Source organism: Nelumbo nucifera, chromosome 7, assembly GCF_055504915.1.
Source record: "Nelumbo nucifera cultivar China Antique chromosome 7, China Antique-T2T, whole genome shotgun sequence".
Taxonomy (NCBI): domain Eukaryota; kingdom Viridiplantae; phylum Streptophyta; class Magnoliopsida; order Proteales; family Nelumbonaceae; genus Nelumbo; species Nelumbo nucifera.
This window is the reverse complement of record NC_142655.1, coordinates 51,240,328-51,266,107: the sequence shown is the minus strand read 5'-3', so window position 1 is coordinate 51,266,107 and position 25,780 is coordinate 51,240,328. Positions and strand designations below refer to the sequence as shown.

The following is a 25,780-nucleotide window of genomic DNA, read 5'->3' as shown; positions in this document are numbered from 1 at the left end:
GACAATCTCTAAGACTCTGAAAGGGAATAAGTTCCCCTTTAGAATTGCTTTGTTGAAGTAATGAACTAAGGAAAGGGTTGCTGATGTGAACAACCTTATTTTAATATATAATATATATGTAGTATAGATACACACATACATACATATACATACATACATACATACATACATACATACAGGGGTGGAGTCAGGGGTGGCGGAGGGGAGCCATGCCCCCCCCTATGCCTTCAAAATTTTCTTTAAATTTATTTAAGTTTCACTTGTATTTTAGCCCATTTATTCATGTTTCCTAACTTTTGGCCCCCTTATCCATGTTTTCTAGGTTTTGGCCCCCTTCAATAAAAAATCCTAGCTCTGTCCTTGCATACATACATACATACATACATACATACATACATACATATATATATATATATTATATTATCAATTTACATATAATATAATTTATAAATATGCTATAATTTATGTAGCAAAAAAATAAATATACTATAATTTGTATTAAGATTTGTTCGGTTTACAGTTGGAATTGGAATTAGAATCGAAATCGGAATGGTCCATCCCATAATCTGTATGGTACAGGAATGGGAATGTGAATTAGAATCACCAGGAATAGGATTCCATTCCCAAGGGAGGGGCAAGGAATGAACATTCTCTTAAATGGGGGATGCAATTCCAAATGGGTATGGAATTCTGATTCCGCTCAACCAAACAGTTGGAATTGAAATAGTTCATTCCTATTCGGATTCCACACCCTTATTCCCGCGAACCAATTGGGGCCTAAACTTCCAAGCTGGAACCGCGCTGGCTTGGCTGCTGTGCCTAGAATTTTAGGGCTCGGGCCCAACCCGCATCATCTTTGGGCTTGATGCGGGCCCCGGTCGGCCCGGGGAAAATTGATCATTGATCAACCCTTCGTTTTCGTCCATCTGGACGGAGGAGCATAAACGAATCTTGAGCAGCTGTCACCGCCCACTGAAATCCATTTTCGTCAATAAACTTATCAAAAGGACAATAAGTCAGGGAAATTTTGGTAATTAAAATTTAGGATTTTGCTATTTTGTCCTTTTCCCCTGGCCTTGGTGTTCTCCGTTGCCTTTCTCAACTCTCGCCGATCCAGACAAACTCGGAAGTTTCGCGTTCAGGACCAACGGTTCAACCAGAGCCGATGGCCCGGTAGACCACGAAACCGTCGAAGCGTGTTCGAGTCATCCCGTGGCAATTTTGGCAATTGAGTGCACCGACCTTGGGTATTGTGGTCATTTTATTTTTTTAAAAAAGTGAAACAAATTTAACTCGCGCATGAGCCGAGACGCAAACCACTTTCCATCATTTCCTGTGAAGTTGTGATAAAGCTTCCTGTCTCCATCTTTAAACCCTAAAAACCTCTCATCTCCTTTCTGTTCTTCGATTAGATTTACAGAGAGGGGGAGAGAACAGGAGAGAGTGGGAGAAGGATAGAATCTGTTCGAACACTAGAAAATGGGTGGTCAGAAGTCTCTGATCTACGCCTTCGTCGCCCGCGGCACTGTAGTTCTTGCAGAATTTACTGAATTCACTGGGAATTTTAATTCCATCGCTTTGCAATGCCTTCAGAAGCTGCCGGCGAGCAACAACAAGTTCACTTACAACTGTGATGGTCATACTTTCAATTACCTCGTCGAGGACGGTTACAGTGAGTGTTCTTGATCTCCGATCTGGACTTTCTAGATGTTTCTCTTGTGGTTTAGTTAATCTTTTTGTTCTTGTGGTTGATCTCTCTGGATTGAGTGAACTCTTAGGAGTATTAGCATGATTTGTTAGGATTTGATCGTTTTGGATTGTTTTTGGTATTCAGTTGAGGTAGATCAAAGAGAAAATGGTATATGCTCTGGTAAACGGTGTATTGGGCATGCTGATTAACAAGATCCCGTAATTTTGGTTATGACTCGGAGGGATGCAACCAAGTCTACTAGTTGATTTGTTTCCTCAGAAGCGCTTTTCACCTTTGTTTTTATAATTACCTCAAGTGAAAGAATCCAGATGCATATTCTAAGAGGTTTTTGGTCTGATATAGTAGCACCAAAACCAACATAGGCAACAATTTATGGTGTGTAGTTATTGCCTAACTCCCTAAGATCCAATCAGTTTCCCTTAGAATTTCAGTGTTCGATTTGCACTGTGTTTCCTTAAAACAGCCTTTAAATAGAAATAGGGAAAGAGCAATTAAAAGTACCCTACACAAGGATGAGAAGAACAACTGATGGTTTTCTTGGCAGAAGATCATCTGCAAGGGCAAGGTGGGTGTGGTTATTTCTTTTGCACTTGAGAATCAGAATAATGTTCCATGCATGAACTGTAATAGGTTGCAAGACTGGTAGACTGGTTCCCGATTTGAAGAATTTAAACAACATCGGGCCTGTGCCTATTGAAATTTTAGCAAATCTCTAACCCAACCCCACCCTAGTTGCACCCCCTTTTCTTTAATTATGCATGTAAAAACTTCCATTCTTTAGCAAGAATGATATGATGAGATTGGCCCATTAGGAAATTGATGGATTTCGCAAGAACTTGGAAAGGAACCAGCTAGGTTACCAGTTGTAACAACCAAAAATCTTGTAATTAGGGGTGCAACTTGGGTGGGCTTGGGTTAGGCTTTTGTCAAAATTTTAGTGGACCTAGCCTGAAGGCCCGAGCCAGAAGCAGTGTAAAATGGTAACTCGAGCAAACATGAGTTGCACTCCTACTTATAATAGAGTCCAGTAGTTGTTACAAGGACTTTCCAAAATGGATGGATGAAGTGTCCATGCCATACAGGTCTTGGATTTGATAGTGCATGGATTTCCTCACTTCTAGGTAAACATATTCTTTTCTCCTTGTTATTTGAGATAAATGAACAACTGATGTTGGGTGCCATTTTCCTATAAAACATTATTAAGTAACAGATGTACTTCTGGACTGCTGATAAAAAAAAGATGTACTTCTGGACTTTTTACCATAGGTGTATATTTTATAATATTGAAATTCAAAAAAATGTGTATTACTTCAATATCTTTTGATAGATATGCTGATAGTCCTGTTTTTATCTTGTCAAATCAAACTTTTTGATATGTTCCCATGTCCATGTATGTGCAACACTTCTTTCTTATTAGGACAAAAGTAGTTAAAACGCACATAACCACTATAGAAATCATGAAGGGAATCCAATCTTGATAAACATCAATTTATTGGAGCCCCACTATATGAAGTCAAAGCTTTACTTCATATCAATCTTTGGAAGAGTTGATGGAGGATGAATTTTCTATTTGAACCACCTCATGAGTAGGCGCCTCGCCCAGGTCCTAGGCGCAGCCCATTCAAAAGGTGCACGCCGGGTGCGCCTTGCGCCTTAGCCCCCAGGCGTGCGCCTTTTGAAAATTTGGCACTTTTTCCTTTTTTTTTTGAGTCTAGTGGCTGGGCCGGGGGATTCGCCCATGTATCCCCGTGCCACATCCCTTGAGGTCAGCCTAAACAAGTCCATGTTAGGGTCTTAAATTCTTAGTTTTCACACAAAAAATAACGATTTTATAGTTTTAATTGCTTTTAAGAAGATATTTTATTAGGACAAATGAATGGACAACATTACCAAATAGGGGGTTCTCAAAGCTTTGGTATTATTTTTTGTGTGAAAACTAAGAACTTAAGACCCTAACGTGGACTTGTTTGGGCTTGCCTCGAGGGGCGTGGCACAAAGGCGGCTTGTAGAATTAGGAATGTAATATGTCACATTAGCTACTTGATGTAATTGAGAAAAAAAGAGGTTGTGGTTTGTGGGTTATATATGCTTGAAAATGTTTTATATGTTTGATTTCATTTTTAAATTCTCATTTGAATATGCTTTAAATATTATGTTTATGTATTTTAATTTTAGATAATAGGTTTTTTTAAAACATTTATTTTAAAGCTTAAGTTTATATTTTTATTAATATTATGTTTTATAAATTTTTTTGATTTTTAGCCTTTTTTTTTAAAAATTGTGCACCTTGCCTAAAAAAGGCATGCGTCTCGCCCCGTGCCTTGCGCCTTTAAAATATTGGGCATAAGAATTCAGCATCCTTTTTTTTTTTTTGATAATCACTCAGTAACCAGATTATTGCAACTTAAAAGTTAGACAATGATTTAACTAAAATTTTGTCTGATTTGGTACTTACCGTCTTGTCTCCGTTTTGTGTATCGAACCATATCATGGATTCACTAGTCCATTTTAGTTCCTGCATCTGTACTTCTAATAAACAATCATTAAATTCAGCCAAGGCCACTACCCAATGTTGGTCCCAACTATCTGTGGTCTTGGGAGGGGTAAGACTGGATAGGGTCCCAGCCTTTAGCATTTTTTGCACACCACAAAGTGGTGTCTCTCAGACTCAAACCTGTGTTTTCACACTTGCCATTTCACAAGCATATTTTTTGATCAGTAAGAAATGATTTTATTAATATCAATTTCAAGTATTACAATAGGTGGAATTTCCACCTTAGAGACACTTTTTATAATTTATAATTTATAATTTTTCCCAGAACATTTGGTGCCTCGCTGTCCCTTGATTGGCTAATACATCTGCCATCCCATTTTCTGATCTTCTCACCCATTTAAAGACAACATTCAGCTCCCATGATATGCTTTCTACTTCCCAAAATGTATGTCTGTAGACCGATGGGACTTGGAAGCTACCTCTTGTTCATGAAATGACCACCTGTGAGTCCCCTTCCACCTCCAAGTTGTGGAAGCTGAATTGCTTTGCAAATTTTAGCCCATGGAGTAATCCACTGATCTTTGCTTTCAATGCATTACCATCTATTAATGGCCCTGAATACAATGCTAAGATCTTTCCTTCCGAGTCACTGAAAACCCCTCCCAACCCCGCCACAACCTGACTACTAATGTAACTCACACCAAAGTTGAGCTCGACAAAGTTGATTGCTGTAGGTCTCTATTCCATATTTAATAAAAGGAAATTTATTGAAGAAGAAACAAGTACAAAAGGGGGTGACAAGATATCACCCAAAACAAAAGACAAGCAAAACTGAAAGACCAAGCAACTCCCAGCCCCAGAGAAAAAACAAAAATAGCATAATCCTTTAGCGCTTAGAATCCAACTCCACGACTTGCTTCCACAGTTGGACTTTGACGTGATTGAAAGATTGCTTATAATAGTGGGGAAATTGAAATGTTGCACTTGGCCAATGAGAGTTGGGAGATAGTAAGCAATTCTCCATTGCATGAGAAGGTATGCTTAGGATACAGTGACACAGGTTTGTAATGTTGTGGAAAAAGGGAATGGAGTTCGTGCAGGCAGGTCAGTGGAGGAGATCCTTGAAGATAGAAGCAAAAAATTTCCTGTTCAAAGAGATGAGAATCAAGGGGTAGGTAAGCCTGAAGGTAAGGGAAGCGAAAAAGGGTACAATATTGTTGGAAGGATTAGAAGTGATCGAGTGGCTAAGAGAGTTCATAGCTGGAGCCTGTTCAAAAGGTAAGCAGATAAACTGGCAGGATTTTAGTACATTAGAAGGGAGAAGATATGTTGTTGAATGTAAGAGGAATAGAAAAGGCTTCTTCATAGCTTTGGCTGAATTTTTTGGTAAGGGACGAAGGCAATTGGTGTGTCTACCAGCAAGAAAACGGAGCCAAGGATGGGGGGAAGCTGATTGGTTGCTCAAAGAGTTTTTAGCTCCAAGAGTAGCAAATGATAAAAAAGCCTCCATAAGGGAGGATTGTGATACAAGCCAAGGAGGGTAGCTGATTGGTGGGAGGATTGTGATAAAAAAGCCTCCATAAACAAGGGCCAGTGGTCATGGCAAAAACAAAAGGCCAATGCAAAATGGTGGGAGGTCTAGAGAGAGAAGAGTGGGATAGTAAGTTTGTGATACAAGCCAAGGAAAGGTTAATGATTGGAGGAGGGTAGCTGACTTACTACAATTAGGTTGAAGTTGAAGAGTGTCTTCATAGTAACCCCCTTCGATAACTGTAAAGCCCTCCTAGATCCAGTGGAGAATGAATTGGAAATATCAACTATTAATATTTAGGCTGATTTCGGATCATTCACAGTCTTTAAATGGAATCCAACATCCAACTCCAAGGATTTATTTGTAGTGCGTGTAATAGGCTTGCCATTTCATCTGTGGAAACAAGAAGTAGCAGAGTCTATTGCAGTATTGTGTGGAGGAATCTTGAAAGGAGCTTTCTGGGGTGATCTTTATTCAGTAGCAATCCTGCTAAGTGGTGTGAAGCCAGAAGACATTCCACGAAAGTAGAGGTACAAACAGATGGGAGTTTTGTCTCTGTGTGGCTAGTATCCTCCATTGAAGTAGGGCTGTTGAAGGAGGCTCGTATGGTAGGAGGGGAGGAGGAAGAAGCATTACGTGGACTTGTGAGATTGGTTAATTCAAATGGGAAGGAATGTTTTACTAAAAAGGGCCAACAAATTTTGGGAAGCCAAAAAGCTTTGGGGCAGATGAAAGGTCAAACCTGTAGAAAGCAAGAAAAGGCTATGACAAATGGCAGATCTTTTGCGCAGGTGGTGTCAGGGGAAATAGACAAAAATATAACAATGTCTAAAGGGAGAGGGCTGAACCAGCAACCTTAGACAGGGAGGGTTGCTAGTTCGACCATTAAAACAGGGGGGCGTGATTTGTTAAGAGGTCACGTGGGAGGAAAAGACTTAGAAAATGGGCCCAGTCGAGGGGATCCCTTTTCTGGTGGGCCGGAGAAGGCAACTTAAGTAAAGGTTTTAAAGCTGGGTTCTTATATTACAAGTTTTGAGCCCAAGACCCATTACAAGATAGATGGGCCAAGGGACCCTTTAAGTAAGTACGTGACTGGGAGGAGGGATGAGCTGATAGATGAGATTAAGCGTCTATCTTCTTCTACTCCGAATCCCTCCTTTCGGCCGAACAGTTCATGCGCAAAATCTCAAGACTCTCAGTCTCGAGGCTCTCTACAGTGGGTCCCATTCAACCTAGTGAACCGTCTCTCACTAGATAGGCGCAACCTGAGATACTTGAAGCCTAGTGATTTGAACAGAACGGGGTTTGAAGATTGGTTGAGTGAACAAAACAACAGTGACGATTCTGATAGAGACGAAACTATAAGTTTGGGAAGTCTGTCTTCGAAAAGCAACAACGATTTACTTGAAATCGAAAGTTCGCATACAGAGTTGTTGTTTTTAGAGGAAGAGATTGAAGAGGCAGGTGGCGGGAAGACTAGAAATGGCGAAGAAAATGGTCTTAAAGCTATGAAAACTCCTCTTCCCTTGGTTGAGGGAGCTGACCCTGAGTCTAATGAATTACAGGATATTGGTGGAGAGGGACAAAAATCGGTCGTGAGGATGGATGTGGGTATTCCAGTGTCGGAAACACAGAGAAAGGATTTCTGAGTGGGTAGGTCGTCAGGAAGTGATTCTTTCACTATGTCTACTTCACAACTTTGTCCAAAAAGGGGAAAGGCCTTAAAACCATTTGTCGCCTGTCAGCAACTCTATTCCAGTGATTCTAGTCCTACCCCTGTTCTACCAGGTATGGGTGTCAATTCTTTTTTAGGTACTGACTTGTGTTCTATGCCTGTAACAGATATTCCGACTTCCCATCTTGGAGGTTCTGATGAAAGAGAGAGGGTGACAGTGGAAGGAGGAGAGAGGGTGATGGAAGGAAGTAGTAAGGGGGAGGCAGACAGAATTTGGGAGTTGATCTATACAATGATGGAGGAACTAAAAAAAGGAAGGATTCTTAGAGAGATGTTGTAACTAAAATAAGTGTGAGTAGGGTAAAATTCTTCCTCAGACATTGGTTGGAAAGGATGGAGAAAAGAAAGAGGATGATTGTTGTATTAGGAAGGGGGGGGGTGAAAAGGAACAAAGAAGAAAAAAAGATCTGAAGTGGAAAGGCTAATCTCAGACATTGAGGGAGATTTAGAATTTAGTGGTGGAGGGGATAGGAGGAAGGGCCTAAAATGAGGAGATTATGGCCTTTTCATGTGTTTTTTGCTATTTTGTCTCGATGAAAATTATTAGCTGGAATGTAAGAGGGTTAGGGAGTGAAAGAAAGAGAAGGGTGATTAAAGACCTACTCCGAAGGGAAAAACTCGATATTGTGCTGTTACAAGAATCCAAAATGATGGAATTAGATGGGAGATGGGTGAGGAGTTTTTGGAGGTCTAGAGGTTTAGGTTGGAGCTCGTCTCCTTCTTGGGGAGCCTTAGGGGGGATTGTAACACTATGGAGGGAGGATGTGGTGGAAGTTGTGGAAGAATTGATAGGTAGATTCTCATTTTCCATCAAGTGTAAGAATGTAGAGGATGGGTGTGTATGGGTCTTAACCAATGTTTATGGCCCTAATTCCTATAGAGAGAGGAATGAGATGTGGGAGGAACTATATGCAATCAAGGGGCTATGGGATAGTGCCTGGGTGGGGATTTTAATGTCATTAGATTCTCTGATGAAATCAGTAATCCCCAACAGGTAATTACAACAAGCATGAGGAAATTTAATGGTTTTATTGAAGAATGTGAATTGAAGGAAATACCTCTGTTGTAAGCCAGTTACACATGGTCCAACCTTCAGGAAACCCCTTTGTGTTCGAAGTTGGACAGTTCTTATTTGACCTTGCCTGGGAGAATAGTTTAGAAAACTTGGTTGCTAGAGCGTTATACCCGGGGTCACCTCCGATCACTGTCCTATCCAGATCGGTACCGAGTTTTTTCCTATAGGACCCAAACCTTTTAGATTCAAAAATATGTGGCTTACCCATCTAGATTTTGTGAAAAAAAGTGAAGGAATGGTGGGGTGAGGAGGAGAGAGGGGTAAGATGGAAGGGGATCAAGTTTCATAAGAATTTAAAAAGGTTGAGAGCCAAAATAAAAGAGTGGAATAGAGATCATTTTGGTAGAATTGTGGAGCAAAAATTGTGCCTAATCTCTCGAATAGAAAACTTGGATGTAAAGGAATCTCAAAATGGGTTGAGCGAGGAGGACAGAGTGTTAAGGAGACAATTGAAAAAGGATTTGGAAGAGGTGTTACTGAGGGAAGAAATCAGTTGGAGACAAAAATCTAGACACAAGTGGATTAAGGAAGGCGATGGGAGCACTAGATTTTTCCATGATTTGGCAAATGGGAGACGAAGAAAGAATCTTGTGACCAAGCTAGAGATAGGAGAGGAGGTGATTACCAACCAGGATGACATAGCCAGAAAATTTGTGGACCACTTCAAATCGATTTATAAAAGACCTTTGAGTGAGAGAGCAGTTGTGGAAGGAGTGGAATGGCCAAGAATTGATGACGGAGTGGCAAGGTGGCTGGAAAGGGATTTCGAGGAAGAAGAGATTAAGAAAGCTGTCTTTCTAATGGATAGATCCAAGGCTCCATGTCCAGATGGCTTTACAATGGGTTTTTATCAAGACTGTTGGGAGGTGTTGAAAGAGGATTTAGTTGAAGTCTTTAAGGAATTTGCAAACAATCACATTATAAGCCCTGGAATTAATGCCACCTTTTTGGCCTTGATACCTAAGAAGAATGATACCAACCACCCAAAAGATTATAGGCCTATTAGTCTGGTGACAAGCATCTATAAAATTCTGGCTAAAGTGCTCTCGTTGAGGATCAAAACAGTCCTCCCTTCTATCATTAGTGAAACCCAGGGGGCTTTTATTCTAGGAAGAGAGGTTTCATTTGTAAATTGGATCTTGAAAAGGACTATGATTTGGTGGATTGGGAGTTTCTATTAGAGGTTATGCAAAACTGTGGATTTGGGGACAAGTGGTGTAGTTGGATTTTTGGGTGTATCAATACTTGTCACTACTCTATTCTGGTAAATGGTATGGTGAGGGACTTTTTTCCAGCTTGCAGGGGTGTCAGGCAAGGGGGTCCACTCTCACCCTTCCTTTTTACCTTAGTAGCTGATGTGATTAGTAGGATCATTACTAAGGCTGACAGTGAAGATGCCATTAGGGGTTGGAGAATAGGGAGACACCAAGTCCCCGCCACCCACCTTCAGTTTGCAGATGACCTAATGATCTTTTGTGAAGGAGGTTTTAGCGAAAAAGGTAGCAAACCTAAATGAGCTAATCAAAGGATTTGAAAGTATTTCTAATTTGAGAATAAATTTGGAAAAGAGCTGCATAGCGGGTATAAATTTGGAGGTAGGGGAGGTTGAGGGTATTGCGGAGTGTCTTGAGTGTTCCACCTCTACTTGGCCTATGTCATACTTAGGGCTTCCTTTAGGGGCAAATCCTAGGGAGAGTAGATTTTGGACCCCAGTGATAGAAAAGTTTGAGAAGATATTAGCCTCATGGAAGAGGAATTATGTCTCTTTAGGAGGGAGAATTACCCTAATAAGAGCTACCTTGGCTAACTTACCTACCTATTTTTTGTCTATATCTAGGATACCGGTTAGGGAAGCTAGGAAACTGGAGATGTTGATGAGAGATTTCTTATGGGAGCCGAGACAAGAAAAAAATGATCACTTGGTTAATTGGGAAATTGTGTGCAGAAGTAAAGAAGTGTGGGGTTTGGGACTTGGGAGGGTAACTAGAAAAAATCAAGCTCTGTTAGGGAAATGGTTGTGGCGATGGCCATTGGAAAGAGGGAGATTGTGGCATGAGGTGGTGGGAAGCATTCATGGGAGCTCAGAGAATTGATGGGATGCTGGTGTATCAATGCAAGCTAACCTAGCAGCACCTTGGAAGGTCATTCACACCACCCTTCCTCAATTCCTCAATTTTATCAAGTATGAAGTTTGTTCTGGCAACACTGTTCATTTTTGGGAGGATATTTGAGTAGGAGACACACTTTTAAAGGATCTGTTCCCTTTGCTATTTTTTGTTTCTTTGTACAAAAAAGAGGTGGTGTCAAAATTTGTCTCACCTTTGGGAACACCCTTAGATCCTACTTGGGATTTTAGGTTTCGTAGAGGACTTAGGGATGATGAAATTGAATCTCTTTCTGTCTTGCTTGGTTGTCTTAATCAGGTTTGTTTGGATTCCTCCAAGCCAGATAAGAGGGTATGGACTCCTAGACCCAATGGAACCTTCACTTGTGCTTCTTTCTTCAAGTCCATCTCTCAACTTTCTACTCACCAACCCTTTCCGTCAAAAGAAATTTTGTGCAGGCCAGTTCCCCAAAAAATTATGGCGTTTTGTTGGGAATTATTCCATGGGAAAGTAAACACTCGAGATAACCTACAAAAGAGAAGACCTTTCCTTTGTATTTCTCCTAATTGGTGTATCCTTTGTAGAGTTCACAGTGAGGATTGTTACCACCTATTAATATCTTGTCCCTTTTCTCTTGACCTTTGGGCTTGGCTACTTTCGTTGTTTGGGAGTAGTTGGAGTCTACCAGCAGAAGTTCACATGCTCTTCAACCATTCTACCTTTTATTGGCCTACAAAAATAGGGAGAATTATGTGGAGATGTGCTCGTGCTGCCTCGATTTGGACTCTCTGGGAAGAAAGGAGCAGTCAGGAATTGAAAGACTGCGTGTTAAATAGGGCAACACCTTGGCTGAAGACCTTGGAAATCTTTCATCAATTCTCCTTTAATGGTCAGTAGTAGCGAGGTGTTCATCCCTAAAGGACAAATCAATTACAAGCTGGTCTCCTCCATCCGAAGGCTCACTGAAGTTGAACTTTGATGGAAGTAGCATGAGTAATCCAGGATTATCCGGAATGGGGGGTGCTTTTAGAAATGAGAAGGGAGAAATTTTGTTGCTCTACTCTGTCCCTTGGGAATTGGGGACTCCATCAGGGCAGAACTTTTAGTTGCTGTACAAGGGGTGCAATTTGCAAACCAGCTGGGAGTACAACACCTAACAATCGAGGGGGATTCGAAAGTGGTGGTGGGTTGGTTGAAAAATCTTGAAGAGGCTGTGGCGTTACAAGAATGAAATGAAGAAATTTAGTTGGTTGACAAGGAATATGTTGGTCACTGTACAGTGGGTGGGGAGATCAACAAATACTTTGTCAGATGTGTTAGCTAAGCAAGGGGTAAATAGGGAAGAATTGTTTTGGGCTCAGTTGTGATTTTTGCTTTTCTTTCCTAGTTTACTTGTAAGATTCAAGGAGGGGCTGCAGCTCACACCTCTCCCTGGGATGTTGTATGAATTCACTCTAAATCTGCTTCTGAATTAATAAATTTATTATCATTCATAAAAAAAAAACTTGCTTCCACAGCCCATGACCCTCAACAGACCAAAAGTGCTTCCAACCCACCCAAAAAACACAGCCCTAAGACAAAAGTCACAAAACTGTCATCGATTTACCAATCTGAAGTAGGACTTCCATTACTCATTGGGTACTTCAGTTCTAAATCCCAAAATAATTTTCTTGTAGCATCTTCCCCTCCTAAAACATATAAACCCAGTGTTTTACAAACTTGAGCTCCAGTTTCCACTATCTTATCCAGAACCACCTTTTTTTTAACTCTTCTGACTGTATCAAGTTCCACCGTCCTCTTCTCCTTTATCAACTTCTTCTGAATCATCCTCTTCCCCCAGAAGATCACCTTCAAAAGCCACAGCGTTCAACAAGAGAAGAATAGCTAGATCCCTTATCCCAACAATCTGAAGATTGGTCAAGAGAGTCTCACCAGCTTCTTCTTTATACAGACGGGTTTTGTAATATCTTCCTTTTATAAACCATCCTGAATTTACCACTTGGATATGCACCAATGATGCCATCTTTTAACCTGGAAAAAGCTTTAGTATGTGAACCAGTTGCCCATCAATGGTGCCTTTCAATTTCATTGTGGCTTTTGAGCTGGGCTTATTCTGTTTCACCAAGTCTTCCTTTTCTGTATCCTTTTTCTTCCTACCGATTTGTATCTGTATCCTGATTTCTCCACTATAACTTCTGAAAAAACTTATCTCTTGTTCTATATCAACCTTGCCATTTTGTACACTTCGAAAATCTTCCAATGATTTATCTGATCTCAAAAAAGAGGCCGTTAACTCACCATCACTGGACTCAGAAATCCCACTGGTCTTCTTCCTTCTGACTTTGCTTCTAGTGTCTTGGTCATCCAACACTGTCTCTATCTTAATCTGAGACAGGAAAAGCAAATCCTGCCTCTCCACTGCAACCTACCTGAGAGTAATCTTGTTCCACCCCTTACGAACCTGTAACAATTTCTAAACTTTTTTCTTGCCTGAAATGATCAAACCATTCTTCTCAAGTCTCCCAATCTTTATTACTGGAAGAAAAAGAAAAGGGCCATTATAGGGCTGGTACAACCCTTTCTCTTGTGAAGAAAAGACTCCTCTGCATAACCTCACTTTCATTTTCCTCAGCTTCAATGACCTTAGTAGATTTCTCCTGAACCGAGTTTGTGACTTTGATGTCATAGGTTCAATGTCAATCTTACCTGAGCAAGAATCGTTTGCTAACATCTTCTTCTTTGCTGTCGACAAAACAGTACCAACTAAATCTACCTCTGTACTCTCTTTTTCCACCTCAGCTGCCTTTCCAAATAAACCTCATTCTCGTTTTTTAAATTTAGCCCCAGACACTCCTAAGCTCTTCCTTAATCAACCAACTGACAATGGCTGGTAGCTCAGTTGGTATGTTTGCTGACTAGTTGTAGCAGAGGCCTGGGATCAAATTCTGCTGTCACCGGGGTTGGGGGGTTATGGCTATGGGGGATACAACTCCAATGTAACCCAAAAATCTGTTCTTAATGGGTCATTGTGAATATTAATAAAATCAGGTAGAACCAAGATCCAATCCAGAATTGTGTTTCCTAGTTCTCAGCATTATTCCTCTCTGCTCTTCTGTTAGTCTTAAAAAAAATTCTTGTATTCCTTTAATGAAAAGCAAGTGACAAAGAGAGTCCCCTTGAGACTCTTGGAAATCACATTTTCCTTTTGCAAATATGATTCATTTAGTCTGGTTGATGCCAACATGGTTAAATACACCACATTGTGGGCTTTGTGGCTTAGCTGTTTTTTCCTCTTGGGTACATGTGATTGTATATATTATTTTTACTATATATATTGTTCTTTTTATATTCTTGTGTTGAAAATTTTCTTACTCAGTTTTTCTCATGACATTGCAAATTAGAGGTGGTTACATATATGGCAATAGCACTATTTTTCAGAAGTCCTTGTACTGATAACTGATATCTTCTGGGTATCACAGCATATTGTGTAGTTGCGGATGAGACGGTTGGTAGGCAGGTCCCCATGGCTTTTCTGGAGCGTATCAAGGATGACTTTGTATCAAGATATGGTGGTGGAAAGGCTGCCACTGCTCCTGCTAACAGCCTTAACAAGGAGTTTGGGTATTCCCATCAGGCTATGCAACCTTAGAAGAAGATTAGGTACATGCTTAACTTGTTTTGACATCTGACTATGGATCCTTCTATACTACAGGTCAAAATTGAAGGAACATATGCAGTACTGTATTGATCATCCTGAAGAGATAAGTAAACTTGCAAAGGTGAAGGCTCAGGTTTCAGAAGTAAAGGGTGTTATGATGGAGAACATTGAAAAGGTACGTGTGGATTAAACTGCGTAAAATATTTACATGTTCTCAGATTACTTTGGATGCTGGAGATTGTATAATTAATGCCTATAGTTAAAAAGGCAATCTTCTTTGCATGAGTGGTTTACCCTATTGATTGTGAGAGCCACTCATGTCAACTAGTTTTTTCCCCCTTGACATGAATTAATAATTGTTCATGTATATGAGAACATCCACTTTGTTGGGTCCTTGATATTTATTTGTATACGATTTTGTCAAGGTTGTAGTTGTATTATCAAAGGAAAAGTTTGTAATCATCCTCATATTTATTCAGAAAAGGGAAAGTCAACAAAACAAGTTCAAACATATGTTCAGTGGCCAGAGGTGAAAGCCTTGGTAGACATTGACAAGGTGCTGACTAGTACGGAGGGAGGAGGCAAGGCTTGTTGGTGATTTAGGAAAGAGTTTCCTTGTAACCAGGTTAGTGTCTCCTAACCCCTATGTTAAAAACCAGTCCAGAAGTTGGTGAGTGAAGACTGCAAGGTAAATGCAAACAAATCTTTGATCTTTCTGTAATGTAAAGGTGTGGAAGTTAGCATTAACTTCCTAGAGCGTGCCTTGTGGGATGATTTGATGAAACTGGATAAAGAAGAGGTAGGAGCAGCAACTCTGATCTGAGCCATCAATCTTGGGGCAATCTAATGGCTATTGGAAGTGACAAAGATGCTCCAAGATGCTTGGATGTTCTGAGTTCATTTTAAGATTTAAATTTGATAAAGTATAATGTGTCACTAATTGATATGTTAGTGGATTGGGTGGTGGATAGAGGTTGAAGACCAGAAGAAGGTGGGCTGGGTTGTGAACAGACCCGGGGTGAGGTCAGTCAGGCAAATACCCAACCTTGTTTCCCCATTGGGTCAGCTTACTTGGGCCCATTCAAATATTGCACTCAAACTAGGGACCCATAAAGCCCACTTATGTTTACAAGGGCAAAGGCAAGGAGGTCATTTGGGAAGATGACTTATCCTCTTCCTTTGTACTTTCTTAGATCTATAGGATGAAGAAGACAACACTTTGCAGGAGAAAGCTCTAAGGCGTTAAGTATTGTTGGGGTTGATAGCAGTGAAGGATGGACTGAGTGTCACAAGGTGGATGGAAGAAGTGATAGAAGCATAATCGTAGGCAAGGAAGCCACTTCTGCGACATTTGAGGTTGTGCTCGCGTTGCAGACTTGCAGTCAGTGGAGTAGATTAAGTATTGTTGGGGTTGATAGCAGTGAAGGATGGACTGAGTGTCACAAGGTGGATGGAAGAAGTGATAGAAGCATAATCGTAAGCAAGGAAGCCACTTCTGCGACATTTGAGGTTGTGCTTGCGTTGCAGACTTGCAGTCAGTGGAGTAGATTCTAGCACTTATTTGTCTTTGGGAGGAAGGAGACTATTGAGGTCCAAATGAACAATAATCCCCATTTGTTAGAGTAATGCTGATTGGCAACCACTGAAGTGCAAGCGAACGGGATCCCTATTGCGAACAGAACTCCATTAGCAGTTATTATTTCTGAGCATTGGTGCGTGGAGTGTATTGACTAGGGTGCTGCGAATTGAATGGTAAATCTGAGGTATGTTGAGGACAATAAAGTATCTTCCTGGGTCCCCTAAAAACTTTTGGCTAGATTTTAGAGGGTCTCATTCAGGGGTCTTGAGGAAGAGACCAAAGCATTGCTGGTGGCAATTGAACATAGGGTCTTAATTGAGGAGGAAACGAAGAATGGGAGGCAGGAGAAGGGGCTCCTGAGACTAGTCCACATACTGAATGAGGGAGGAGTGTTCGTTCAGTGTTTGTGTAGAAACTCTAGTAAGAAGACTAAATAATGAGTTGAGTTTCATTAAATTGATATCTTGCAATATCAGAGGTTTGGGCTTGGGTAGGTGGTGTATGGTATTCGGTGGGTGGCATGTTAACATGAGCGAGAGAAGCAGTTTGGCCTCCTGAAACTAGTCCACATACTGAATGAAGGAGTGTGCGGTCAGTGGTTGTATAGAAACTCTAGTAAGAATACTAAATAATGAGTTGAGTTTCATTAAGTTGATATCTTGCAATATCAGAGGTTTGGGCTTGGGTAGGTGGTGTATGGTATTAAGTGGGTGGCATGTTAACATGAGCAAGAGAGGCAGTTTGGCCACTAGTCCACATACTGGATGAGGGAGTAGTAGTGTGCGGTCAGTGGTTGTGTAGAAACTCTAGTAAGAAGACTAAATAATGATCTTGCAATGCCAGAGGTTTGGGCTTGGGTAGGTGGTGTGTGGTATTTGGTGGGTGGCATGTCAGCATGAGCAAGAAAGGCAGTTTGGCCTCCTGTGACTAGTCCACATACTGAATGAGGGAGGAGTGTGTGGTCAGTGGTTGTGTAGAAACTCTAGTAAGAAGACTAAATAATGAGTTGAGTTTCATTAAGTTGATATCTTGCCATATCAGAGGTTTGGGCTTGGGTAGGCCATAGGTGGTGTATGGTATTAGGTGGGTGGCATGTTAACATGAGCAAGAGAGGCAGTTTGGCTTGGGCCGTGACTTCTGATCCCTCTGGCCATCATTTGGGGTGCATGGCTTGAAAGAAATGCTTTGATTTTTTACCATTAGAAAGATTTCATTTGAGGCTGTAATTTACTCTTCTTTTGGCTTGATTAGGGATTGGCCCTATGCTAGCAGAATTTACATGGAGAGTTTACCATTCTGTTTTGTTTAGACTTTTTTCAGTTCTCCTTTATACCCTATAGTTTGATGTACTGAATCTCATTGTACACTGGTGTTCGTGTTTCTAATCCTTGTGATTTATTATACATTACATTACCTTTTTCAAAAAAAAAAAGAGGTATGGTTCCTTATTATTTGTTATTTCTGGGATGAATGCTTTGGCATGGATGAAATGGATTTGGTATGGGATCTGTGTTCAATATGGCCCAGGTAATTCTATTCTTTAACTTCATACTGTGGTGCTGCTATATTTTCTTGGCTAGTGGTTCTACTATTTATATGGATATTTCTTCTGAATTTCAGTATGATATTTCCTGTAAATTTGAGTGAAAACTACCTCAATTGAAGTTATTTGTTAGTTGACACTATGATTTGGGGATTGCCCAAAGTGTATTGGATCCACATTTACACTGCATACTTATGTTTTCTGGCTGCGTTTGTCTGTTGAATTTTAAGTAGAAAACTTCAATATCATTTCCCACCGTATTCCTTTCCTCTGAAGCGGCATTGGAGGTGGGTAAGGAAGAAGAGATCTCATTCAACTTGGGTGATGCCTGAGGGAACATGAAGTTATCTCGAGGTCTCAATAGATGCGGGATGCTACAATAATGGTATCAAACTGCCCTTCAGTGCAAAGTGGGGGTGTAACCAGTAGAGGAGTGTCTACTGCTTAAACTTAAATGTTCCTTTAGCCTCAGTTTAATACCTAACCTATGGAAATTGTTATTTGCGGGTCTAGTTTCAAGACAAAAACCTTGTGCGGTAGTCCTTCAGCAAAACCCCCATCTCCAGGTGTGTTAGTCCTTGAATTTAAGAATACTAATGAGCTTTCTGTGAATACAACATATATTATCCAGCCTCAACCATTGTCTGCCTCAACCCAGCAGGTTACAGTTATGGGAGTGGAGGAAGGGACTAAAGGGGTGAGGAGGCTGAATGTAGGGAACAAGGTGAAAAAATCTGGGATTTGGTTTGTGAATCCTTTGAGGAGCTGATAAGGAAGGAGGTAGGGGCTGAAAACAATGAAGAAAGTTGAGAGATGGACTTGAAGAAAGAAGCACAAGTGAAGGTTCCAATGGGTCTAGGAGTCCATGCCCTCTTATCTGGCTTGGAGGGATCCAAACAAACCTGATTAAGACAACCAAGCAAGACAGAAAGAGATTCAATTTCATCATCCCTAAGTCCTCTACGAAACCCAAATTCCCAAGTAGGATCTAAGGGTGTTCCCAAAGGTGCGACAAATTTTGAAACCACCTCTTTTTTGTACAAAGAAACAGAAAATAGCGAAGGGAACAAATCCTTTAAAGGTGTGTCTCCTACCCAAATATCCTCCCAAAAATGAACAGTGTTGCCAGAATAAACTTCAAACCTGATAAAATTGAGGAATTGAGTAAGGGTGTTGTGAATGGCCTTCCAAGGTGCTGCTAGGTTAGCTTTCCTTGATACACCAGCATCCCATCCATTCTCTGACCTCCCATGAATGCTTCCCACCACTTCATGCCACAACCTCTCTCTTTCCAATGGCCATCGCCACAACCAACACTTTCCGTCAAAAGAAATTTGGTACAAGCCAATTCCCCAAAAAATTATGGCGTTTTGTTGGGAAGTATTCCATGGGAAAGTAAACATTTTAGATAACCTACAAAAGAGAAGACCTTTCCTCTGTATTTCTCCTAATTGGTGTGTCCTCTGTAGAGCTCACGGTGAGGATTGTTACCACCTATATTCTTCCATGCATTGGCTAACAAAAAGAGGAGAAAGAACTTTGTGGAAAAGTTAGAGATCAATGGTTAGTTTTCATGAATCATTTCAGGGCAGTCTACAAAAGATGGGAGGATGTGAGGCTTAGAGTGGCCTAGATTGGACCCTGAGTTGGCAAGCTTGTTGGAAAAGGATTTCAACCTAGAAGAAATAAGGGGGGCTGTGTTCTCAATGGATAGATCTATAGCATTTGGACCCAACAACTTCACTATGGATTTCTATTAGGATTCTTGGGATATTATCAAGTTAGACTTGTGGGTAGTCTTTGTGGAGTTTGTGGAGGACCATTGTTTTAGTCCAGAGATCAACTCCACTTTCTTGGCCTTGATACCTAAAAAAGGAGATGCCGTCTAATTGAAAGACTTAAGATTCATTAGGCTAGTGACTAGCATTTATAAGATTATGGCCAAAGTATTGCTCTTAAGGTTAAAGCTAGCCCTACCCAATTTGATAAGACAATCTCAAGGGGCCTTCATTCAAGGAAGACAGATTATAGATCAAATTTTGATAGCAAATGAATGTGTAGAGGACCTCAAGAGAAGGGGAGAGAAAGGTTTCATCTGTAAATTGGATTTGGAGAAAACATATGATATGGTTGATAGGTGTTTTTTTTGTTGGAGTCCTTGAGAAACTATGGTTTTGGAGAGAAGTGGTGTTGCTGGATCGAGGCGTGTTTAAAAACTCCCCATTATTCAGTTATAGTTAATGGAGTGGTTTGGGACTTCTTTCCAGCTTTTAGAGGTTTGAGACAGGGGGACCCCCTTTCTCCCTTCCTTTTCACTCTGATAGCTAATGTGTTTAGCAGACTCATCTCGAGAGCTGATGGTCTATATATGTTTAGAGGCTGGAGGGTAGGCAGAGAGGGTACTGTGGCAACACATTTGCAATTTGCGGATGATACAATCATTTTTTCTGAGTCTAGAGACCCACTAAAGGCTAGGAATTTGAAATGAGTATTCTTGTTTGAATGTGTGTCAAAGTTGATGATTAATTTCGAAAAGAGTTGTGTAGTGGGGGTGGATTTGGAGTTGGTGGAGATGAATGAGATGGCAAAGTCCTTAGTCTGCCTTACCTCTAGCTGGCCTTTGAAGTTCTTGGGTTTGCCTTTTGGAGTCCAATTATAGAAAAATGCACAAAGAAGTTAGCAGTTTAGAAGAGAAACTACATCTCCCCCGGGGGTCGTATCACCTTAATAAAAGCTACTATAACAAACTTGCCAACTTACTTTCTCTCGGTCTTTAGGGTGATTTTGAAGGTGGAGAAAATTATGAGGGATTTCTTGTGGGAGGTTGGGGAAGGGAGGAAGGGTCATGTGGTTAGGTGGGAAATAGTGTGTAGGAGGAAGGGGTAGGGGGGCTTGGGCTTAGGCAATTTAAGGAAGAAGAATACAGTTTTGCTAGGCAAATGGCTGTGGAGATGACCTCTAGAAAGGGAAAAACTTTGGCACAAAGTTGTAAGAAGTGTGCATGGTGATGCAGATAATGGTTGGGATGCTAGTGTATCTCGGTAGGCTACACTGAATTCTCCATGGAAGGCTATTCATAGTATTCAACCTGTTTTCTTGAACCTGATCAGGTATGATGCTTGTACTAGAGATAGGGTTTTGTTCTGGGAGGTTGTTTGGATTGGTGACTTCACCCTCAAGGATCTTTTCCTCTTCTTGTATTCCCTTTCATGTTTTAAAAATGAGTCAATTCAAAGGTTTGTGTCCTTTTCCAATTCCTCTGGCCTCAATTGGAATTTGGATTTTAGAAGAGATTAAGTGATTTTGAGCTTGACCAGGTTGCTTTGCTCCTTAAATACTCTTGATCCTATTTGCTTGAACCCTTCCTCCCTAGATGCTCGCATTTGGAAGCCTTTGTCCCTGGGCTCCTTTTCTTGTGCTTCCTTCTTTGCCTCCTTGTGTACCTTTTCTTTGCCTCGGCCTTTTCATAACAAGGAGGTTTGGTCCAAACCTGTCCCTCCAAAAGTGGGAGCCCTCTGTTGGGAAGTCTCTCTTGGAAAATAAACACCTTGGATGTTTTGCAAAAAGGAAGACCTAGTCTTTTTGATCTTTTTGGGTGCAGGTGGACAGAACCGGAGCAGATTTGTAGTCTCTTAGACCCTACAACTTTTAGGTGGTCAAAGAGAAGAGGAAGAGTCTTGTGGAGGTGTGCTAGAGCTGCTTTGGGGTAGACTATTTGGGAGGAACGAAATGCCAGAATAGGGCCATATGTTGGCTAAAATACATGTACCTGTTCTCACCCTATTCATTCGACGATATAAGGAGGAATTGGGAGCAAGTAGCCAAAAAGTTCTGAAGTCAGAAACAAGCCTTTGGTGGAATGGAAGTCTCCTGATGCAGGTGTTATTAAATTAATTTTTGATGGCAGCTGCTTGGGTAACCCGGGACCATCAGGAATTGGAGGAGATTCAGTTAATGCAAAAGTCCAAGCTGTACTACAAGGAATAGAAATTTCAAAAGAGATGGCAGTGGAGCATTTATTGATTGAAGGTGACTCCAAATTGGTTATTGGATGGCTAAAATAGCTGGAGATGGCAGCCTGGCCTTAAGGGGGGTCCTTGAGAAGATTTAAGTGGCTAATATCAAATATCTCAGTTACAGTTCAATGGGAAAGAAGACCAGCAAATGGGCTGGCAGATTTTCTAGCCAAACAATGTGTACATTGAAATCAGCTCTTTTGGGCTCACTTGTAAGCTTTATGATGTAGTTTAGAGGTCACACCTTTTGCTTCTTTGCGGGGAATTGTATGATGTATTGTGTTCTCTTTTGTTTTTAATTAACAAAATTACCATTATCTATAAAAAATGCATATACACAGATTTTACACATAAGCATGCATATCTATAATCAGAAAAAGACATCTTTATATAAATAAAATGCATAATATGTGTGTATTTCTACATGTTTGTGCATAAGTGTAAGTTGATGTTAATCATATACATATTGTAAATAACTTATTATACTTTAGGATGTTAGTATAAATATGTAATGTACATACACATGCACAAGTAAGGTGCATCTTGAGGTTTGCACCTCACTTGAACCAAGATAGGCCACTTTTAGAATGCACTCACTTGGCTTGAGGTGCAAGGCCACATAAGGGTGTGCTTTTTTCTTAGTTTCATTTTTTTATTTGTATATATTCTTATGTGTATTACACCATTGTCCTAGTCTAATTGTAGCCTCTTATTGTTGTTTGTATCCTGGTAATAGTCTATTAACTTCTAAAAGTAACAAAAACAAAGACATTTTGAATGCCTAAAGTGAGGTATGCAATTAAGAGACAAATAATCATGCTGAGAGTTTTAGAAGCTTTAATTGCTGAATGCTTGAAGCACTTTGGTAAGTGGTACTATCTGCATCTGCACCCTCTCATCTCTTCTTCTTCTTCTTCTTCTTCTTCTTCTTCTTCTTCTCCTCTCTCCCCCTCTCTCCCTCCCTCCTGTTTTATTCTTCTTTCTTCTATTTGTTGTGCTTATTTCTTTAAGAGTACTGGTTTGGTAAAAAAGGATTTAAATGTCTAATATAGCTTTCTCTATTCTTGTTGTTTTAGGTTCCATTTTTTAATTATCAAATATTTAGCTTGACTATGATCTGATTCTTGTATAAGAATTTGGAGTTACTATTTATGTCAATTCTACTTCAGGGTTGTGGATTGTTTTGACTTTTGCAATCAATCGCATGGTTTCAGGAGCTGATAAGCCTCAACAGAATTAGTACTATCAAAACTCGGCTCTTAGGGAGTCCCCATAAGCATTGGGCCTAAATATGTTGTTAATATAATATAGTGCCATTTTCATCTTCAAAACTCCACTATTCTAGAGGGTCCCAGATTTCCAATGCAGCTTCCATCAAAATTAACTATTTTTTATAGTAAAATAAAATTTTACTATAAATCAATTCTACTAGTTGGTTCTCATTGCATTTGAGCCATAACTCTGCTAGTTGATAAATCAACAACCTTTAACCATCCTTTAATAATGTCATGCCATCCATGTAAAACAGGGAAAATATGTCTGTGGTCTTTGAACAATGCACCGCTTCCATTGATGCTCTCAATAACTGCTTCTATACTGCAATTTTACCCATTGAAGATCCTTTACTTCTTAAATTGTTCAGAAAACCACTGCCCTAGTGCATTGCCACATGATCAAGCAAAATATGTTGCTTGGTTAAACAAACTAGCAACATCTGTCGGAGGTGTCCACCTGCAGCCACAGAGAAAAACCACTCCAAATATAAGAAATAAATGATCAAGAGATTAGTAAATGGTAAGTAGTCTCTCCACTTACAATACAAAGAAGGCATATATGAGAGGATAAGTACCAATTTGATCTCTCTTTAAGAGTATCACAAGTGTTGTTTTTTTTTTTTTCAGAGCAACCTCCTAGCAAAAGCACTAATTTCTAGGGGCACAGGTCTACCCCATACTTTGACTAGAAAAGGTTGTGATGAAAGAGGGGAAAAAGAGAGAACACAGGAAGGAAGAAAAGGTAGTAGGGAGGAGAGGCCGAGAGGGTGACACTTTAAACCCTAACCTGAACGGTCAGTCTGGTAATAAGGAGTTAGGTAGAGATCACAAAGGGGATAGACAGAAGAGTCAAAAAGATTGCCAGAGGTTAAGGTGCATGCTAGGAAAAATGATGCAGGAGCAGATCACTTCAAGCCTGTCCTGGGCCTGGAGTATGTATGTATGTATGTGTGTATGTATGTTATATATTGAATTATTTATAAATATTACATATGATGCATATAATATATATTTATATAATATTTTAAACACGTTAACAATTTAACATATATTTTATATATACCCATGAAAAAAGCCTTTGTACAACCAGAGTCTGTACAACAGTGGAAAGTACCAAAAAAGACTTTAGGTAATTATTTCTTGTGTGTTTACATAGATTTTTAAACTCAAAAATAGAAACTCTAATTTGTCTGCCCAGCCCATGATCACCCCTATTTGAGAGTGAGCTGCAGTAGGAAAAAAAGTGAGCTGGATTTACAAAAGTGTGATGCAGATTGCAATGGAGGAATTCATGGAAGGAGGGGAACAGGAGATAGACGTGATAAGAAAGTAAAGATAAGAAAGATAAGAAAGTAAAGGAGACTTTGAGAGTTGCAAAACCTGAGTTTGTACTGATTCAAAGTCTAAGTTGGGAGGTCTCAATAGAGCTCAATAATAGTCAGGTAAGAAGAGCATATGGTCATCTAGGAGTATTAGTTGGTTTTCTTTGTGGGGGGTGAGACATCAGGGCTAGTCACAACTTGTGGAAGAATGAATTTTTTGAATGCAAGGAACTAATTGAAAGATTCTTTCTTAGTTAAACTGAGGAATTAGTTGGTTTATGGCACCTTCTTTGAGGGGAGGGGGGGATGAGACATCAGGGCTAGTCACAACTTTGTGGAAGAATGAATTTTTTTGAATGCAAGGAACTAACCGGAAGACTCACTTTCTTAGTTAAGCTGAGGAATTTGCAAGTCAGATTTAATAATCTTAATAAAGGGAGCACTAACATCATTTCCAACATTCATTCAGTTCTCACTCCTTGATTGCCATGTGTATGTCTATTAATTGGTTATTACTTTTACAATGGCTACTGCCTTTACCAAGTTTGTCGTTCTTTCTTTAACTTGTTTCTTACCTAAGTGCTACTGTGGTCTGTGGGTTTCCCATGGATGCCAAGTAGAATGCATGTGGTAATGAAGAATAGTAAATTGAATTCAACGAGTGGTTTCAATATTCTTATCTTTATAAAACATAGAAAGATTATTAAGAAAGTGATCTCAACTTCAATGCTCATATGAGCAACCATTAAAGTTGTTTACAAGTTCATACAGTAAGAAGTTTTCAAGACATCAAAGCTTTTGGTGCTGAATAACATGTTAACAGATGACAGGCTACCATATTATATTTGGGTTCTCTAAAGACAAACCAAATTATAAGCCTCTGTTTTCTTTTTATTTATTATTAATATTTTTATTTTCTTTATTTTTTCCTTAATTTTATTTCTACAAAATACATGCGACTTAATACGTAAGTGTTCATTTCATGATTCAGGTTCTTGATCGTGGGGAGAAGATAGAGCTTCTGGTGGATAAGACTGAGAATCTCCATAACCAGGTAGATGCTTTTCTCATTGGCACTTGTACTCAAGACATGTTCTTTTTTATATTATTTTCTTGTTTTGGTTTGAACTAATCGTTAGAGCTGGGATGTTGAGTCCGACAAAATTCATATTTCAATTATGTCCTGATCTTGTTGTGGAAATAAAACCATGTTACAGGCTCAGGACTTCCGTAACACAGGAACTAAGATGCGTAGGAAGATGTGGCTGCAAAATATGAAGATCAAGCTGATTGTGTTGGGGATTTTGATTGCCTTGATTCTTATCATAGTTTTGTCTGTCTGTCATGGGTTCAACTGTGGGAAGTGATCTCTTCATTGAATACATGGAAAGCATGGTTTGTGGTCGTCATAGTACCAAAGCCTCCGCGTGCATATACTGCACAGAAAAGATGTGAGTCATGATTGTGTATTTAGAAAAAAAACTAGGAAGTAGATATGTTGTATCAGATAATTGAATACATTGAAAATATATTTGTTGAGACTAGAGCGACTCTATGCAATATGAGATAGTACTGTTGAGATGTTAATTAAAATGAAATGAAATTGTGCTACAGGTGGTTCTGTTTTTGTGGTGGCCATCATGGGGGAATAATGTATAATAAGTAATTCTTGAACCTATCTATCCATTATCTTCTTCTGGATGGATAGAAAAGATGCTCTTAGTAACTTTATCAATG

At 39.9% G+C, this 25,780-nt stretch overlaps 1 protein-coding gene across 1 annotated transcript; it reads left to right on the top strand.

Annotated features, from left to right (window-relative positions):
* The first annotated feature begins 1,306 nt into the window (after positions 1 to 1,306).
* Positions 1,307 to 25,670, top strand: LOC104586511 (vesicle-associated membrane protein 721-like). The gene is made up of 5 exons (XM_010243772.2): positions 1,307 to 1,672; positions 14,131 to 14,272; positions 14,364 to 14,484; positions 25,035 to 25,097; positions 25,261 to 25,670. Exons 1-5 carry the CDS (start codon positions 1,480 to 1,482, stop codon positions 25,408 to 25,410), a joined length of 669 nt encoding a protein of 222 aa, XP_010242074.1. The 5' UTR covers positions 1,307 to 1,479; the 3' UTR covers positions 25,411 to 25,670.
* The last annotated feature ends 110 nt before the right edge of the window (positions 25,671 to 25,780 follow it).

Coding starts and splice junctions, on each gene's coding strand:
- LOC104586511 (XM_010243772.2), top strand. CDS start 1,480: ATGGGTGGTCAGAAGTCTCTGATCTACGCCTTCGTCGCCCGCGGCACT. Junction 1,673..14,130: donor CCTCGTCGAGGACGGTTACA/GTGAGTGTTCTT, acceptor TGGGTATCACAG/CATATTGTGTAGTTGCGGAT. Junction 14,485..25,034: donor TGATGGAGAACATTGAAAAG/GTACGTGTGGAT, acceptor TTCATGATTCAG/GTTCTTGATCGTGGGGAGAA.